At 36.9% G+C, this 18,168-nt stretch overlaps 1 protein-coding gene across 2 annotated transcripts in view; it reads right to left on the bottom strand.

Annotated features, from left to right (window-relative positions):
• LOC142628005 (ADP-ribosylation factor GTPase-activating protein AGD4-like) overlaps positions 1 to 18,168 on the bottom strand; it is a 62,973-nt gene that overhangs the window by 42,039 nt on the left and 2,766 nt on the right. For both annotated transcript variants that reach the window (XR_012842970.1, XM_075801928.1), the window contains exons 3-5: positions 14,601 to 14,701; positions 8,885 to 8,955; positions 7,198 to 7,260 (exon numbers count right to left, since the gene is read on the bottom strand). Coding sequence is in view for 1 of the 2 variants with exons in the window: in XM_075801928.1 (XP_075658043.1) it covers positions 7,198 to 7,260; positions 8,885 to 8,955; positions 14,601 to 14,701 (235 nt within the window). In the remaining variant the exon portion in view is untranslated. The remainder of the gene's footprint in view (positions 1 to 7,197; positions 7,261 to 8,884; positions 8,956 to 14,600; positions 14,702 to 18,168) is intronic.

Consider the following 18,168-nt stretch of genomic DNA (forward strand, 5'->3'; position numbering starts at 1 on the left):
AACTTTGGAAATGCAAGTAAAATCCATTGTCTCAACCTTTCTCCAAAACCCATCCTCCCCAACAAGTACAAAAGAGCCTCCCACTGTAAATCTCTGATTACTTGCATGATCTCCCCCTCCTCAAATCTCCGCTCAAGTAAAACACTCTCAACTGCCCCAATACTATCAAACTCCAAATCCTCCACTGTAGGGCCTCCACCCTTCAATCTCTTGAAACAATGACTGATAAAAACGGACTATATGTTCCACCACCTTCAACTCCTCATATACCACCCCCTCCACCTCCAAAATCCCTAAGCGGTTGTATCTTCTATGACTGGTCTCTTTTATGAGGAGAATCAGGATTCAAAAACAATTGAATGAATAGTGGACCCTCCAACTTTCTCCACAAACCCTTTGGCCTTAAGCCACATATTTTCAATCCAAAAAGACTCATCCCTCTCGCCATACCCCCCACTCCAATAAGATTGGTGTATGGTCAAAAAAGACCCATTGCATCGCATCTGAGAAATGTTCTTCCCAATCCAAGGAGACCAACACCCTATCAACCTGGACATCAAAGGAGGTTTTGACCCACTAGTCCAATTAAACCTTCCTCCCTCAAGGGGCAAATCAATCAAATTGTGATCTTCTATGAAATCAAAAAATTCCACCATCACCGAGCTAAATCTAGAACATCCCAACCTCTTATGCGAACAACGAACAACGAACAACGAACAACATTGAGATCCCCCACATAATACCAAGGTATGTCCCATCTATTATGAATCTCAATTGGTTCCTCCCATGCGGATGACAAACAACATTGAAATCCCCTACACAACTCCAAGGAATATCCCATCTATTGCGAATCACAACTAGTTCCTCCCATAGATGACATCTCACACTATCATCATGAGGACCATAGACCCTTAAACATGCCCACTCCCATCCTCCACCCCCCACCACATGCAATACACCAAGAAAGAACCCACCACCATCTCCAACTTCTCTAAAACCTGTTTATCCCACATAAGAAGCAGTCCCCCAGTAGTATTGGAAGCATCAAGCACCACCCAATTATGAAATCATGAATTAATAATACTCTAATCTTATTAAATGATGCTAAACTTGTGCATGAGAAAACACAGGAGTCATACTCTGTTTGTTATACTCTAGTATAAGAAACCTTTTTGGATCTATAAACTTTAATAGAATTCTTTCTCCATCCAGTTGCATGATAAAACATAGGAGAACTATTTTTTATTTTTATAAGTAATAAGTTTTATTGGTATCAAAAAAGGACACACCTAGTACATAGGGAGTGTACTAGGGTCAACAATCAAGTGCAAAAATTACAAGAATCAAGAAAATCAAGGAAAGTGGTGAATGATTTGTTTTGCAAAGCAACCAACCAATCCAATAAAGTTCTAAAGAAAAATAACTTGAGGTCTGGTATGGATCTCTCATTATTATGCTCAATTCAAAAACATAATAACATATGTGAGGAGCTTAATATTTATTAGCCTACCTCTATAGATATTATAGCGATGCAGCAACAACGGGAGTGCATACATGTTGCTCAATTCCTTTTTGACCTTCCTTCGTCATGCAACAACAGTCATCTTTGTCAAGCCTCAACACCAAACTCCAGCACCATTATCAGACCTCATTCTTCAAATCAATCTGCTTTCACTATCACAGATGGAGCCTTGGAAGCCACGGTAACAAAGGACGTGGAGGTCATGGCAATAAAGGTTGTAATTAGGGAGGCTCAAGGTATGGGTAGGCCGATAGGGACCCCATCATACATGTACTCATTGTAGGGGGGTGAGAACAATACTATTGATTTTTGTTGGAATCTTTATGGCAAGCCTAGTGCTCATTAAATCAATTTTCAAGAGAAAAATATTTCAAAGTCAGTCACATCAAACTCAGCAACTAGAATGGTCTCCATTCCCAATGAAGAGTATCGTCGTCTTGTGTCTATGAATCCCTATTTTGTTGCATTATCTTCCCCTTTTACTCTAACTCAAGCATGTACACTTGATGCTTGTCTTACTACTCAGGAACCTAGATCATTGACTAAAAGCTAATGATTGTATGACTGGTAATTCAGGTTTGCTTTCTGACCTTCAAAACTAATAACCCTCACCAGGTAACATTGGTAGATGCCTCAACCTCTTCCATTTCTAGTTTGGGCACTGCCAATCTCAGTTCTACCCTTTCATTGTCTTCAATTCTTTATGTTTCTTTTTAATCTTTTGTCTAGTAGTAAGCTTACCAAATCTCTTAATTGTGCTGTAGTCTTCTAATGCAGGAGCATAGTTACAACTTACGTGGCTGCCACGTCGCAACATGTGTCACTTATTTTATGGGTCTAGTAGTCTTTCATTTATCTTTATTATTCAATCAAAATTAATTATGGAGATTTGTTGGTAATTGTTCCAGCCTAGTAATCTGATTATAGGGTGAAGTGAAGTCAATCTAGAAAAATGTCAATTGTGTTGGACGTTGTCTAGCATTTATTTGTAAGCATTTATCTCCCTTTTTTTAATATGTAATCAAAGATTTATTGCACAAAAAATGACATCATGTTCACGATGTTGAACACTCTGAACTTAAAATGGATGCAAGTAACTCAAGAAGATACGAACAGAAAGGAAAAAATCAGAAATGGAAATACATGGTGTGAAACCCCATGAAATAACGTCCCAACTAGCATAGGTTCAAAGATCTAGAGATCTCACAATATCTTCAAACGTACAATTATTACATTTCCGTCAAATTAACCACATATGACAAGCTGGAACCATATTCCAAATATTATAGGAATGCTTCCCTAGCCAATTCCACCAACCAAAAAGAAGGGAGGCTATCTTCGACATCATCCACTGGATCCCAAATATCAAAAAAACTTCACCCCACAAAACATAAGCAAACTTATAATGGAGTAGACGATGATCCACAGTTTCCTAATCACACCAGCCCATGCGACACTAATTAACCAAAGGTAGACATCTTTGAACAAGATTTTCAATGGTAAGAATACTACCCCTCGCTTTTTGTCTGGACTGCAACTCTGGGGAATATTTTGACCATTGATAATCTTCGAAAATAGAAGATTTTGATTTTGGATTGGTGTTGTATGTGTAAAAGAAATGGAGAATCAGTAGACCATCTCCTTTTCCATTTCCCCTTTGCTTTTGATATGTGGTCTATGGTGTTTACCTTGTTTGGCGATGGAGCTATTGGCATGTTGGCAAGGGAAGTTTGGGCGACAACGGAATAGTGTTATTTGGATGGTTGTCCCTCATTTTTTGATGTGGTGCATTTGGCGAGAGAGGAATAACTGGCATTTTGAGGACTCGGAGAAAACGGTTTCAAATTCCAGCCCATGACTTAATTTCTGCTCATGGGTTTTTGGATTTTTGTATTTTATGCTCTTGATTTGTGCTTTGTTCCTAATGTATACTCCTTGTATACTCAAGTGACACTTTTCTCCTTTTAATAATATATTTTTATTACTTTTCAAAAAAAAAAAAGAATACTACCCCTAGCTGTTGTCCATAAAAAATTTAAAAAAAAAAAGTAAAAAAGACGCTTTTAGGTACCTTTATACTCCAAGTACTCTTCCAAGGGAAAGAGATAGAAGGAGAACCATCTGGAAAAGCTAAAAAATTATAATAAGAGCAAACGTCAAAGACACCAGAACAATTCAGCTTCCAAGTCAAAGTATCAAGTCCCTCGCCCCTTGGCATATTGGAGTAAAGATGCTTAAGAAGAGAACATGCAATGGAGTCACCCAAAATTTATGGATGTATTTGTTATGTTCATGCTTTAGGTCTAGGGGCAAAAAATTGGATTCTATTTCTATTAAGTGTGGTCTCTTTTCAATCCCAAAAAAAAAGTGTACTTTCCTAGAGTATTCATGTACTCCAAAAGGGTACAGCTGTTATTTCCCAACTCTTCAATGTCTCTTTGAATTGATTCCTCTTCCTCTCCTAGTTATAATCCTTATGCTTGTCTTCCTCAATTAATTTTGTTTATCCCATCAACCACAAATTTAAGGAAACCTTCACAGGTATTTAGTTGTTGATGACTGCCATCTACTGAGCCTGCTTACCTGCCTGCAGATCCATCTCCATCCCATCCTCCACCTGTCTAAAGTTATTTCCCCTACAGAGGCATCATCTACGTGCTTTCACCACCACTATCTCTTCTATGCTTGTTCTTAAGTATGTCTAGGAGGCCCTGTCTATAAATGGTTGGAAGACAACAACGGAAAAAAAGATGTTAGCCCTTCCCAAGAATGGTGCTCGGTATTTGGTACCTTTTTCCTCAAGAAAGTCTACTGTTGGCTTCTAATCTAAATTGGCCGTTATTTTAGTTAGATGTCAAAAACACATTCTTACATGGTGATTTACAGGAGTAGAGCAACCACTTAGGTTTGTTGCTCATGGGAGTTAGGGAAGATTTGTAGACTACGCAAAGCCTTGTATAGACTCAAACAATCTCCTAGAGTGTTGTTTGGCAAGTTTAGCAATGCCAGTCAGTTTTGGAATGCAAAATTGCCTATTTGACACTTTTGAGAGAGGGAAAAAATATTTATAGTTTATGCTAATGATATCATCATAACTAATGATGACCAAAAGCAGATTACTGAGTTAAAGATGTTTCTTCTTCATTCCAAACTAAGGATTTGGGAAAGCTATGCTATTTCTTGGGATTTGAGGCATTGTGTTCCAAGCTAGAAATTAATCTATCATAGAGGGAATATATGTTAGATATTTTGGAAGAGATTGAACTGTTAGGGTCAAAACCTGTGTATTAGGGTTAGTAAGATTATTTTTTTTCGATAAGTAAGAATGATATATATACGAAGGGTTACTCTATGCTTGAAAAAACACAGAGCAACCTAGGAGATACAAGAAGAAGAAAACAAAGAGAAACAAAGACAACAAGAAAATTAGAAAAGGAAAAGGGAGCAAAGAAAAGAAGGGAGGGAATCACTAGACGTGAGTCCCCACGCGCGCGACCAATCAAAGAGAGTCCCACTAAAAAAAACAAGCAACTGTTCACTAGAGCTATCCAAATCCTCAAAAGTCCTCCGGTTACGCTCCTTCCAAATACACCAAAGGATGCACAGCGGGACTAAATTCCAGATCTGAGATGAATGCTTCCCCAACCAATTCCACCAACCAAAAAGCATTTCAGGAATCGATCTAGGCATAACCCAGGCCAAGCCAAAAGTTAGGAAAACAAAGCTCCATAACCGGTAGGCCATTTCACAATGAAGAAGAAGGTGATCTACCGTCTCTCCACTATGACGGCACATAATGCACCAATCCACAAAATCTAATCTCCTCAATCTCAGATTGTCTCCCGTTAGAATCTTATTCCAAGCTACACACCAAACAAAAAAAGAAACTCGCCTTGGGGCCTTAGCTCTCCAAATAGCTTTCCAAGGAAAGATAGTTGAAGAAGAATTTCTTAATTTGTTATAGTACGACCGGATGTCAAAAGCTCCATTAGACTTTAATTTCCATCTCATCCGATCTCCAACATCCATAGGAGGGGTTATAGCACCCAACATACGAAGAAACCGCAGCCCTTCATCCATCTCCCAATCATTAAAAAATCTACTAAACCGAACATTCCAAAATCTTCTATCCTCCGCCCTCTGCCTTTGCAAAGAAGCTTCAACAGAAGCCTCCTTCACAATGGCAATGCCAAACAACCTTGGAAAAGCCAATTGAAAAGGTTGATCCCCATGCCACCCATCCTGCCAAAACCTCACTCTATTCCCCAATCCAACCACAAACTGACAATTTTTGCTGAAATCCTCCCAACCCATGCGGATACTTCTCCACAAACCACACCCATGAGCTCCCCTACCCAGCTTTGAGGTCCATCCCCCCCAATCTTCCCCATATTTTGAAGCTACAACCCGCCTCCATAGCCGACCCTCTTCCTTTCCAAATTGCCACAACCATTTCCCTAACAAAGCCTTATTAAAGGTAGTGAGTTTCCTAATCCCTAAGCCACCATTGGCTATAGGCGCACAAACTTTGTCCCAACCAACCAAATGAATCTTGCTCTCTCCCCAAAGGAAATCCCTTTGCAACTTTTCAATTTTATTAGCCACATGAGAAGGAATAGTGAATAACGATAGAAAGTAAGTCGGAAGACTAGAAAGCGTACTCTTGAGAAGCATCAAACGACCCCCCTTAGACAAGTACAACTTCTTCCACCCAGATAATTTCCGCTTAATATTTTCCAAAATTGTATTCCAAATTAAAGGGGAATTGTGAGGAGCCCCCAGTGGCATGCCAAGATACAACATAGGTAAAGAACCAACCCTACAGCCCAATATATCAGCTAGAGCATGCACATCCCCAACCTCCCCTATAGGAACCATTTCGCTCTTATGCACATTGACCTTCAAACCCGTTACCGCCTGAAAACTAAGGAGCAACAACCGAATATGAAGAATTTGCTCCACATCTGCATCACAAAAGAGGATGGTATCATCTGCAAATAAGAGATGTGAAACACGTTCCCCACCATCCCTCCTGCCCCCAAGATTAAATCCACGAATCAAGCCAGCTCCCTCCATTCTCCTTAACATCCTACTAAACACCTCCATCAAGATCAAAAACAGCATAGGAGATAGCGGATCTCCTTATCTTAAACCCCTAGAACTACCAAAGAAATCAACTGGGGACCCATTAACCAAAACAGAGAACTGAACAGTGGATATACAAGAACGTATCCACTTACACCACTTCACTCCAAAACCCATCCTATTCAGCAGATACAACAAAGCCTCCCAAAAGGAGGTGTTGCAATATGATCTAAGGGAGTAGGTGCTTTTTGAGCTAAAGTTCATAGGCACATTTGCCTTTTCAATTTACTGACAGTTCTAATTATACTTACTAAAATAAACAATAGAATTTACAACATATTAGTATCTGGCACATTATATTACCATTTATTCCTTCTTATACTAGCATAACGTAAATGCAAATTGGGACTGAAATTTTGTATATTCAGGAGTAATTTTAATGTCTTATTTCCTATATTATAGAATACGTAGTCCAGAGTAAATACCATCCAGGACATAAATTATCATCTACACTAGAGTCATATTGCAAAGCCTTTGTCAACTTTCAAGAAAGTATTATCATCACAGATATAAGTGGAATAAGAGTCTACCTTTGCATCTTCCAGATCAACAGTCATAAAGTGCATAAGCCGGTCAATCAAGACATGTTCTACCTGTGACAAAGATTTTGTCAGCTCAATATAAAATAAACATTCCAAACAGACACCAAAAAGGACAAAGATTTAGCTTTTTCCCATCACTTTAAACAGGGAATTTTTTTTTTTTTTTGGTGCGAAGGTAAAAATGCATTGGCCTTCACTAATAAGGAGATATAGAAAGTGATAGCATCACCTACAAATGCAACTTTTTCCCATCACACTTTAATGGTGTAACAAGTGATAGCATCACCTACTAATGCAAAACTTTGTAATTTTATATATATAACCCTCTAACCCACTATAAACACTTGCAACAAACACCCATAACGCCTGGCACTAGTTCAATGGCTTACAATATATTCTTGTTATTTTTTTGTATGGACAGCAGCTTTTAATTCTATACTGACAATAGATAACCTTGTTAAACGGAAGCTAGTGATTGTTAATAGATGTGTCATGTGTAAGAAAAGTTGTTAAACAGTTGAGCACTCTTTGTACTGTCCATTGCTAGGAAGCTGGGGTCTTTGGCTTTTCCGGCTTTTGGGATTCCTTAGGTTATGCCACGCCAAGTAATTTATTTGTTGACTATTTGGAGAGGGGTGTTTGGAAGTCACCGTAATAGGGCAGTATGACAAGCTACTCAGCATTGCATTATGTTGACCATATGGAGAGAGGGATCGCCAGACTTTTGAGAATGATGAGCAATCTATGCAAGAAATTAAAATTGGTTTTTTGAGAACTATTTTTGAATATTGTATGGCAATTGGAGGGTGTCTTGTAGTTCTATCATTGATTTTTTGGACCTCTTGAGCGTTCATTTGTAATTCTTTAAGGATGTTCGCATTCGAGCAATCTTCTTTATAATAAATTATTGTCTTATCAAAAAAAAAGGTCAGATCAGGTTTAAAAAAATAAATACAAAATATCAAGAGACAAAGCTCTTAGTGAAAGGTAGCATGTTAAAAACAAATGTATATGAACAGTAAGAGAGGCAAAAAAAGTGTCTAGACCACTAATTTATCATTGCTAGTCTAAAGGAAGAATGATGTTTTGGATCCACAGATACTAACTGCAAAAACCCAAAAGGGAGTCCTACTATCCATGGAATCCCATATCGCCTAAGAAAGTACATGGGGATGTGCTTATAAGGAGTGATCTCCCTTTAATGTGTAAAGGTCTTTTCCCCCACTACCATATGCTTTAGGGGGAGAACAAAACCATGGGGATTATGGATATCAAAGCGGACAATATCAACATAGTTTGGGTGGGGTCATTACAAATGGTATCAGAATCATGCCCTAGTCAAAAGTGTGGACTCCACATGCGTGCTAGTAAGGCGGGTGGATTGTAGAGACCCAAATGAGGGGCCTACAATCCATGAAATCCCATGTCACCTAAGAAAGCACATGGGGATGTGCTTATAAGGAGTGATCTCCCTTCAATGTGTAGAGGTCTTTTCCCCCACAGCTGTGTGCTTTAAGGGGAGAACAAAACCATGAGAGTATGGGTCCCAATGCGAACAATATCTACATAGTTGGGGTGGGATCATTACAGAAACAGCATAAATGGCATCTCTCATATTCATAATATAATAACATTTAGAAGAACAATTTCATTGATTGGCAGTTTGAGGACTCACTTGGGAACGAAGAAGCTCTTTATAAGTAGCAAGCTCATGAAATGCAGTAATAAACTTGGATAAGACTGGACCTGGAATAAAGGAACAATTTCACAATTAGCAAGCAACACAGGTGGGGAATTCTCCATTTTTCAATATTTTTAAAGCCAGTTTTGAACATGATTAGTAACTCAACTGTCCCATTGCCATGTAACTGGGACCTGATATTCTATTAAAAATAAAAATCAACAAATATTAAAGTATAAAAATCTACATATTCAAAGTAGTGCATATCCTCTCAAAATTCTGAAAATGATAATTCTTTTGCAACTGACAATAAGGGACAATAATATCATTAAAAAAAATTGAAAAGTATATCAGAAAAATAATTATAATAACAATAGCAACAACATCAGTAATATTAATCATAATTATCCATTGAATCGCAATAATTTTTTTATTTTGACAAGTATTCAATCGCAACTAATAATAGCAAGGGTAAAATGCACCAACACCCCCTAAATTTTCACTTAGTTGGACCTAATACCTCTTATACTAATTATTAGCAAATTCAATACAGGTTCAAAAGGTACCACTTACCAAAACCAAAAACAAACTATAGCAAATTGGTCTTTTAGAGCACTAGCATCAGGTGTGCTAAATGCTAAGTGTGCTAAATGCTAAATTATTAGCATTTAGCACACCAAACACCAAAAACCCACCAATAGCAAATGCTCCAAATGCCAAATAAATTTGACATTTGCTGTAGTACACTTCGTCCACTCTCACTCTCAGAATCAGATTTGGGTTTTTTCTATTTCTTCAAATTTGGGAGTGAGGTTTTTTAGTTATGTTTTGCAATGATAATTTGACTTGATTTGGGTTTTGTGAAGGCTTGTGGTGGTGGTTGGGTGATGGGTTTTGATGGTGGTGGTGGTGATGGGTTGTAGATTGTAATGGTGATGACGGTCGTGGTGGTGGTGATGATGATGGTGATAGTGGTGGTGGTGGGTTTTGATAGAGGTGGTGGTGGTGGTGATTTTTGTAGGGATGGTGGTTGTTTGGTCTAAGAGAGGTAGTGGTGGTGGTGGTAATGATGGTTGTGGGTTTGATGGTGATGGTGGTGAAGGTGATGGGTTTTGACGGTGGTGGTGGTGAAGGTGGGGATAGTGGTTGTTTAGTTTATGAGAAAGATGCAATCTGATTAAGGGAAGAGTGAGAGAATATAGAGAAGACATAAGCCGGAGAAGAAGTGTCCATGGTAGTTAATTAGGTTTTTTTATATTTTATTTGGTTATTCTAGAGATTTTTTTTATAATATTGCACTTCCCCATCCCCCTTAAGTATAGGCAGATGCAGATGCAATTGCACTTATGATAGCACAACCATAGCATGGCACAAGAAAGAATATCCTCTTTGGAAGCCTAAGGCTAAGGCAAAGCCTAAGAATAACTGTCCATGGTAGTTAATTAGGTTTTTAGTATTTTATTTGGTTATTCTAGAGTCAAGGGTATTTTAGTAATTTTACAATTGTTAGGTATAGGCCATAGTTATGAACCATGGGTTTTATTTTATTAATAAGTCTTACTTTAGTTTACGGGTCTTTATGTATGGGCTTTGGTCTAATTCAATTAGGTTTTGGTTTACCAGTCAAACTATGAATCCTAGTACTAGTAGGAATTTATTTTTTTATATATGTAATAAAAATTTTATTCAAACATTAAAAAAGAGTCACCCAAGTATACACGACATATACAACTAGAGATCAATACAATCAAGAACACAAATTACAGGCATCCATCAAATCATAAATCATAAACTGAAGAGATAGAATGGCTTTTTATGATAGACATCCAATCTAATAGTGTTCTTAAAAATAAAAGTTTCAGATCTAGTAGGAGTATTATTACTACTAGTACAAGAAAAAGTCTTTATATATTGTGCTCAATGTATTCAAAAGAGGTTTTTTTGATAAAATTATTGTATTTGAGCAATAAGCACGTTAGCCTTTGTTGGTTCTTCCTCCTTTTCTCTTCTTTCTTCTCTTCTTCTTCTTCTTTCTTCTCATGGTTACTATTCATACAGCACTGAACACCCTAAATTTCTCTCTAATTCTTCGTCTTTCCTAACCCTAAGCCCACCACAAACACACATAGACAAACTCCCTCATTTGTCCATCATCAACTTCATCCCTCCCTTAGTACTCCATCAAATTAACCAAAAAATCAATTTTTTTTTAAAAAAAAGACCAAACCCACAGGTCAATGACCTTAATACCCTCCAATAACAAACACATCATACGCACAATGATTTGCCTAAATACCCTCCAAAAACAAACACGTCACATGCATAAAGAAGGTCCTTCAAATTATGCATGGGATGTATTTGTTATTGACGGGTATTAAGGTCATTAATGTATTGGTCTGGACACATTTTTCACAAAACTAAAAATTGAACTTTCCATTAATTTGATGGAAAATACTATGGGAGGGGATATGAAAAGATAAAGAGGGGCATTGTTCCATTTTAAAATAAAGTGGTGATATTGCAACTGCCCTATGCTTAAGAGGGAAACTACAACTTGCCCAAACTTTATATCAATGCTAAAAATTCACTTTATAAACCCTCTAAATTTAGGGTTACTTCCAAATAAGACCATCGATTTTCAAAACTTGCATTTTACACCCTTGACTATTACAATGATGTAAAAGTGCCCCTTCCGTTATGGTCCATCAAATTTTCTCTGTTAAGTTGTTAACCAACCTAAAAATGATGTTTTTTTCTATTTTTCTGTCTAATACTTTTTTTTTTGTGTGTTAACAGCAAGAATCTACCGAAAGTTGACGGAAGGGGCTCGGTCATATTTTTTTAATACCCGACCCAGTGGTGTTGATTGTAAGTTTACATAATTAAAGGACCCTTTTAGAAGCAACCTCAAACTTAGAACTCGAGCCCGCAGCTTGTCACTTTTGGTGAAAGGCACTTGTTAAATACAGCAAAAAACAACAAGGTGCTTGTCACATAGTAAAGAACACCAAAGGGCCAAATTGTTCCCAAATAATACCATCTAATTTATCTCAAGCATTAGGGAATGGGAACAAACTTGATATATCTTCAATCAGTGCAACATAGATGTGACCAAGATTGGAAGATATTGGTTGTGATGGGAAGCCTAGTAGCTGAGCTCATTCTCTAATGTGCTCCCAATCAATAATGCTTAAAGTGAGATTGGTCAAATGGTATTATTCAGGAAAAAATGGGCCTTCAGTGGCCAAGTTACAAGCATGTTCACTTCCCATCATTGATCTTAAAATTTTTTTTTTTTTTTAAAAAAAAAAAAAAAAAAAAAAGAGTACCTATTTGCTACTTCTCGGTAGTAGAAGGGAAAGAAATGGATTAAAATGAACTTTTAATGAATATTCCATACATTCCTTTGTTTGGGAGTTTTGTGGTAAGGAATGACATGCCTCTGAACATTCCATTTCCCTATATGAAATCCTCCCAAACGTGGCAGAAGTATCTATTCCCCACATTAATTAGAGGGGAAAATGTTCTTATCCTAATGTCTTTAAATAAAATTCAATATATGAGCATAAGAGTAAAAGTTTATATTCATTTCATTTCCTACCCTTCCCTTCTTTTTATAAATTCCCTAACACACTAGAAAAAGAACACCTCATTCTTTTCCACTCCATTCTATTTCTTTATAACAAATCTATTCCATTTCATTCTTTTATGAACCCATACGTAAATGTGCAACTAAGTAAAAGTTCAGGGTCTGAATTTTGCCTGAGTAGTAGTAGATAACAATAATAGTTAACAAACAGAATTTTCTTAGTGTTTACAGCTTATATAATGATTTTGTTTGTCTTGGTGATGGAAGCCCTTGGGAGAATGTTGGATAAGGCTATCCATGATGGTCACATGTCAGGCTTTGGTGTAGGTCGTTTAGAGGGAAGATCTTTGGAAGTGTCACATCTACTCTTTGCGGACGACACTTTAATTTTTTGTGATGCTGATTTGGATCAGGTTTTGTTTCTCCGTATGATTCTCATTTGGTTTGAGGCGGTTTCTGGTCTAAAGATAAATTTGGGCAAGCCAAAGCTGGTTAGGTATGGTGCATAATCTTGACTTATTGTTGAATGTCCTTGGTTGTAAACAAGGTACCCTTCCAATGAAATATTTAGGCCTTCCTTTGAGAGTTAAATGCAAGGATAAGACAATTTGGAACCCAATTCTGGAGAAAATAGAACAGAGATTAGCAAAATGGAAACATTTGTACTTATCCAAGGGAGGTAGAGTCACTTTAATTAAAAGCACTCTATCTAATTTACCCACTTATTTTCTATCTTTAATTCCTATTCCTGCTTCTGTGGCTAACCGAATTGAGAAACTTCAGAGGGATTTCTTATGAGGTGGCATTGGTGATGAACCAAAATTCCATTTGATTAAATGGGCTACTATTTGCACTCCCATTGCTTTGGGTGGGGATAAGCAAGGTAAGACTTTTTAATCAAGCTCTGCTTGGGAAGTGGCTATGGAGATTTGGGATAAAGAGGGCTGCCCTTTGGAGGCAAGTGATAGCCGTGAAATATGACTATGGATGGGGTAGTTGGTGTACTAGGCCTACTAATGGCCCATATGGTGTTGGCTTGTGGAATAATATTAGTCGGGGATGGCCTTCTTTCTCTCACCACATTCTATATGATATTGGGGATGGGTCTAGGGTGAAATTTTGGCATGACCGTTGGTGTGATGAAATCTCTTGCAGTCAGCTATCCTAAATTGTTTAGATTTTGCCGAGATCAAGAGGTTAGTTTGGCTTAGGTTATGAAGTTTGATAACGAAATCTTGTTTTGGGATGTAAGTTTCTTTAGGGGTGTGCATGCTCAGGAACTAGAGGCACTGGCCGGTTTCATGGACACCATATATGGTGCGTCGGTGAGAGGGCTTGGTGAGGATAAAATGTGCTGAAAATCTGATAGAAGGGTTTCACAATTAGGGATTATTACAATCTCTTAGTGGGCTCTAATGACTATTGCTTTCCTTGGAAAAGCATTTGGAAGCAAAAGATTCCTTCTCGAGTAGCTTTCTTTGTTTGGACTGTTGCTTTAAGGAAATTCTTAATGATTGACAATCTACGAAGAAGGAAGGTTTGGATATTGGATTGGTGCTATATGTGCAAGTGTAATGATGAATCAATTGGTCATCTTTTTCTTCATTTTCCGGTTGCAATGGATATGTGGGCTATGGTGTTTGGGTTGTTTGGAGTGAGCTGGGTTATGCCGCAATCTATAGTGGGGCTTCTAGCATGTTGGCAAGGCAGTTTTGGCCGCCATCGAAATGGGTATATATGGCTTATGGTTCTCCATTGCTTATTGTGGTGCCTTTAGAGGGAGAGAAATAGTCGGTGCTTTGAAGATAAGGAGAGATCCATATCAAACTTGAAGCTATTTTTCTTTAGAACTTTAATGGATTGGTTGCCTACCTTGAGGAACCAATCTTTTTCATCCTTTCTTGATTTCTTAGATTCTTGTAATTTTTTATCTTAATTGTTTGACCCCTTGTACACTCTTTGTGTACTAGGGTGTTCCACCTTCTTTGAGATCAATAAACTTTTACTTATAAAAAAAAAAAAAAAAGTTTTATTATTTGTTACCAAAGCACCTATGGGTTTCTAACCATTTTCCAAGAGATGAGGAAGAAAAATTAGAATATAAATATTGATCTCAACAACCTCCAATTGATACGCTAACAGGATCATCCAGCCCCCCACCAAATGCTTCTAATGAATCTGCAAAGGTTTCGTCTCCGATACATGCTTCTCCAAGAGCTGCCCTGTAAAAAAGTAAAAAAAGAAATCAGCAGCTTTCCTCTGCCATGTCTTCAACCTTAATTCTAATTGTGTGCAAACAATTTTATATGGATTTTAAACAATAAATAAAAGAATAATTGTAGGACAAATACTTATCAAAAAATAATAATAATCATAGGACAAATAGGATGTTCATTGAAACACATTCGTTTCCTTCCGCCTCCTAATAAAATAAGATAATGAATCTACAAAAGGAGAGAGGTTATGGGCAAATGATGAACCTTATGGCAACTGCTAACGGGAGATGACAAATATAAGGTGGGCTGTTTACTTTAAGATGTTACAGAAGTCTTTCCTGAATGATTCTTTTCTTTTTTTCGGGTCTTTCTTGAATGTACATAGTGAGGATTCACCATCTGAAAATATTGTGGTATAGTCATTCCATTTTGACAGGGGCTTCATATTTGTGGGGAATGGGAATTCTATAAGCAACACAAAAGCCCTATAGTTCTCAGTGACAAAATATTCTGTATTAGTGTAAGGGTATTCCGTAATCTCATTATATCAGTCTAATATAACTTATTTTCATCTCTCTCTCTCTCTCTCTCTCTCTCTCTCTCTCTCTCTCTCTCTCTCTCTCTCTCTCTCTCGACTTAACTCAGTATCAAAGCGTGTACCGATCCAAGCCTAGAAGCATCTAGAAATAGTTGTCAGATAATAAAGGATGTTGACATCAGCATCTATCTAATGATGTCATCATGAAGAACATCAATGCCGATACAGACACCTTAGCCTTGCAACCACATGGTTTGGTTCACCTCTCTGTCTTGGTAATCATGGTGATTTTATAACAAAATAAAATAAAATATATATTTTATAACAATTTTCAGATTACCGGCATATTTTTTCAATATGGATATTAGTGCTCTCTTGATGATTTTGTTAAATGGGCTTGGAAGACGAGTTCAATCATCAGTTGGTGGGATGGGATAGGTTTTACTCCTATTGCTAATGGAGGCTTGGGTATTAGGAAGTTTACAATCTTTAATTAAGCTCTGATGGGGAAGTGGCTTTGGCGTTTGATACCAGAAAATAAACTCGGATACCAAATTGATACCAGAAGTTGGATGGATAATATTTTTTTTTTTTGGATAAATAAGCTCGGATAAGTTTGATAGATGAAATAAATCAAACACATAAGAATGATAAATAGCTCACCACCAAGGAAAAATTCCAATGGGATACAAATTATCACCACCCAAGGGAGTTTTACCAAGGATACAGGGCTTTATTAAGTTCACTACTCAATGGAATCCACCAAAGAGATACAGAACCAAACTCGCCACCAAAAGGATAAGAGTTAAGGGTAGAAGAATCACGCCTCACAAGCCAATAGCTAAATTTCTATAAAACACTATATCTCTTTTGATTCCTCAATGATATGTATATATATATATATATATAGATAATTAAATTGCATGATAGTTAAATGATTATAATAAATACTTTGACAACTTCTAACACAAAATACAACTTCCCAAATAGTCTTTACATCACTCCATAATCAGATTACTAGGATATAGCAACTACCAACAAGACTCTGTAAATAAAGACAAATAGAAACTAAAAAAACCACACATGTTGCCAAAATGGCTGCCACATATGTTGTCACTTAGCTACGGCGTCATACTCCCCTTCTTGAAAAGAACTCGACCTTGAGTTCAAATTCAGATCGTTGCCTCAATCTATTGGATGTCCAATCATTCCTTTCCATCCCTTTATTTATTTTTTATTTTTTTAATAAGTAATAAAGATTTATTGAATTAAAAAAAGAGACACCTAAGTAAACAGGGAGTATACAGGGGTGTACATATCAAATACGAAAATTACATAAATCAAGTAAATCCAAAATTGAAGAAAAGGGTTGGTTTCTCCAAACTGAGAACCAATCCAATAAGCTTCTAAAAAATAAAAGCTTGAGTCAGGCATAAAACGCTCACTGTCTTCAAAACACCTACTATTTCTTTCCTTCTAAATACACCACATCAAACAATGAGGAACAACAATCCATATATATCCTTTAGGACCATTACGATGGTGACCAAATCAACATTGCCAGCAAGCAAGAAGCTCAACAACAGACATTGGCATAACCCAACAAACTCCAAATAAACCAAAAACCATATCCCACAACTCCAAAGCAACTGGACAATGAAGTAATAGATGGTCAACAATTTCATTATTACACTTGCGCATGTAACACCAATACAAAATGCATAACTTTCTTTTCCTTAAATTGTCAATTGTCAGACATTTTCCCAAGGCAACAATCCATGCAAAGAAAGCCACTCTAGAATGAATCTTCTGCTTCCAAATGGAACCAACGTGCTACTTAGCAATACAAGTGCAACCGACATGCTACTTATCAATCTTTTCTCACTCATGATAATCTTGCTAAGCCAATTTTGATTAGTAACTTATTTTTCCATAGTGTAGCACATGAAGCCAATTCTATGAACAAATCAGCATATTCACCCATTGATCCTAGATTCCCATCTTCACAAAATTGTTGAGATTTTATCATTTTGAGCGATGAACCCATTTAAATTACTTCTAGATAAGAAGCCTTAATCTCCATTGATGGACCAAAATCAACGTTAAGTTTATTATCAAGATATAAATATTTGTCAACCCCAAGAAAATCAAAATGTGGAGTTTGCTCCTTAAGAGATAATGTCTCAACACCCAACTGTTCTACGACTAAAGCAATGAATCTTACCTCTAAACAATTCCTTTCTGTAAAATCAATGGCCTTTTATATTTGAATAAAGAAAGTCTCATCATCATTTTCCACTACTTGTCTGCTCATGTACAATTCACAATCTTCATCAAGGTACTTATCATAGAATGGTAAAGAATTCCGATCTATTGTAGTGTCTTCTTTAGAGCATTCTTCACCATCTTCAAATATGTTTCAAACAAAACAATCCATAGATCATGGACTCACAATAGTAGACTCTGGAACAGCACTTGAATAAGTTGAACGGTCATCATTGGAATCGTCATTTTTATAGAAAATTGCACACTTTCTCCTACACCTCTGAATTGGAGAGTTTGGAATCCCATTAAGGACTATATTCATCCTTTGATGAAGCGCTTCAGAAGATTACCTCAACTCAATAAGTTCATAATGTACATCAACACTTTTAGTATTACCTTGACATCTTGCAACCATTCTAAAAAAGAATAAGAAAATTTGTAACTTTCTAACAGATTGACCTTTTTTCAGTATATTGTGAAAATCTCACTCTAGAAAATCCAAAATCACAATCCCTTTTTTTCTTGGAAACTAGAAAGATAGATCTTTCAAACCATACATGGCATCTACAAAGAAACTTTACAAGAAAATGCAAAATGATGGTGGAAAATAAACTCAGATACCAAAATGATATTGGAAATTGGATGGATATATTAGATAGATGAAATAAAG

This window comes from Castanea sativa, chromosome 3 (assembly GCF_040712315.1).
Source record: "Castanea sativa cultivar Marrone di Chiusa Pesio chromosome 3, ASM4071231v1".
Classification (NCBI taxonomy): Eukaryota; Viridiplantae; Streptophyta; class Magnoliopsida; order Fagales; family Fagaceae; genus Castanea; species Castanea sativa.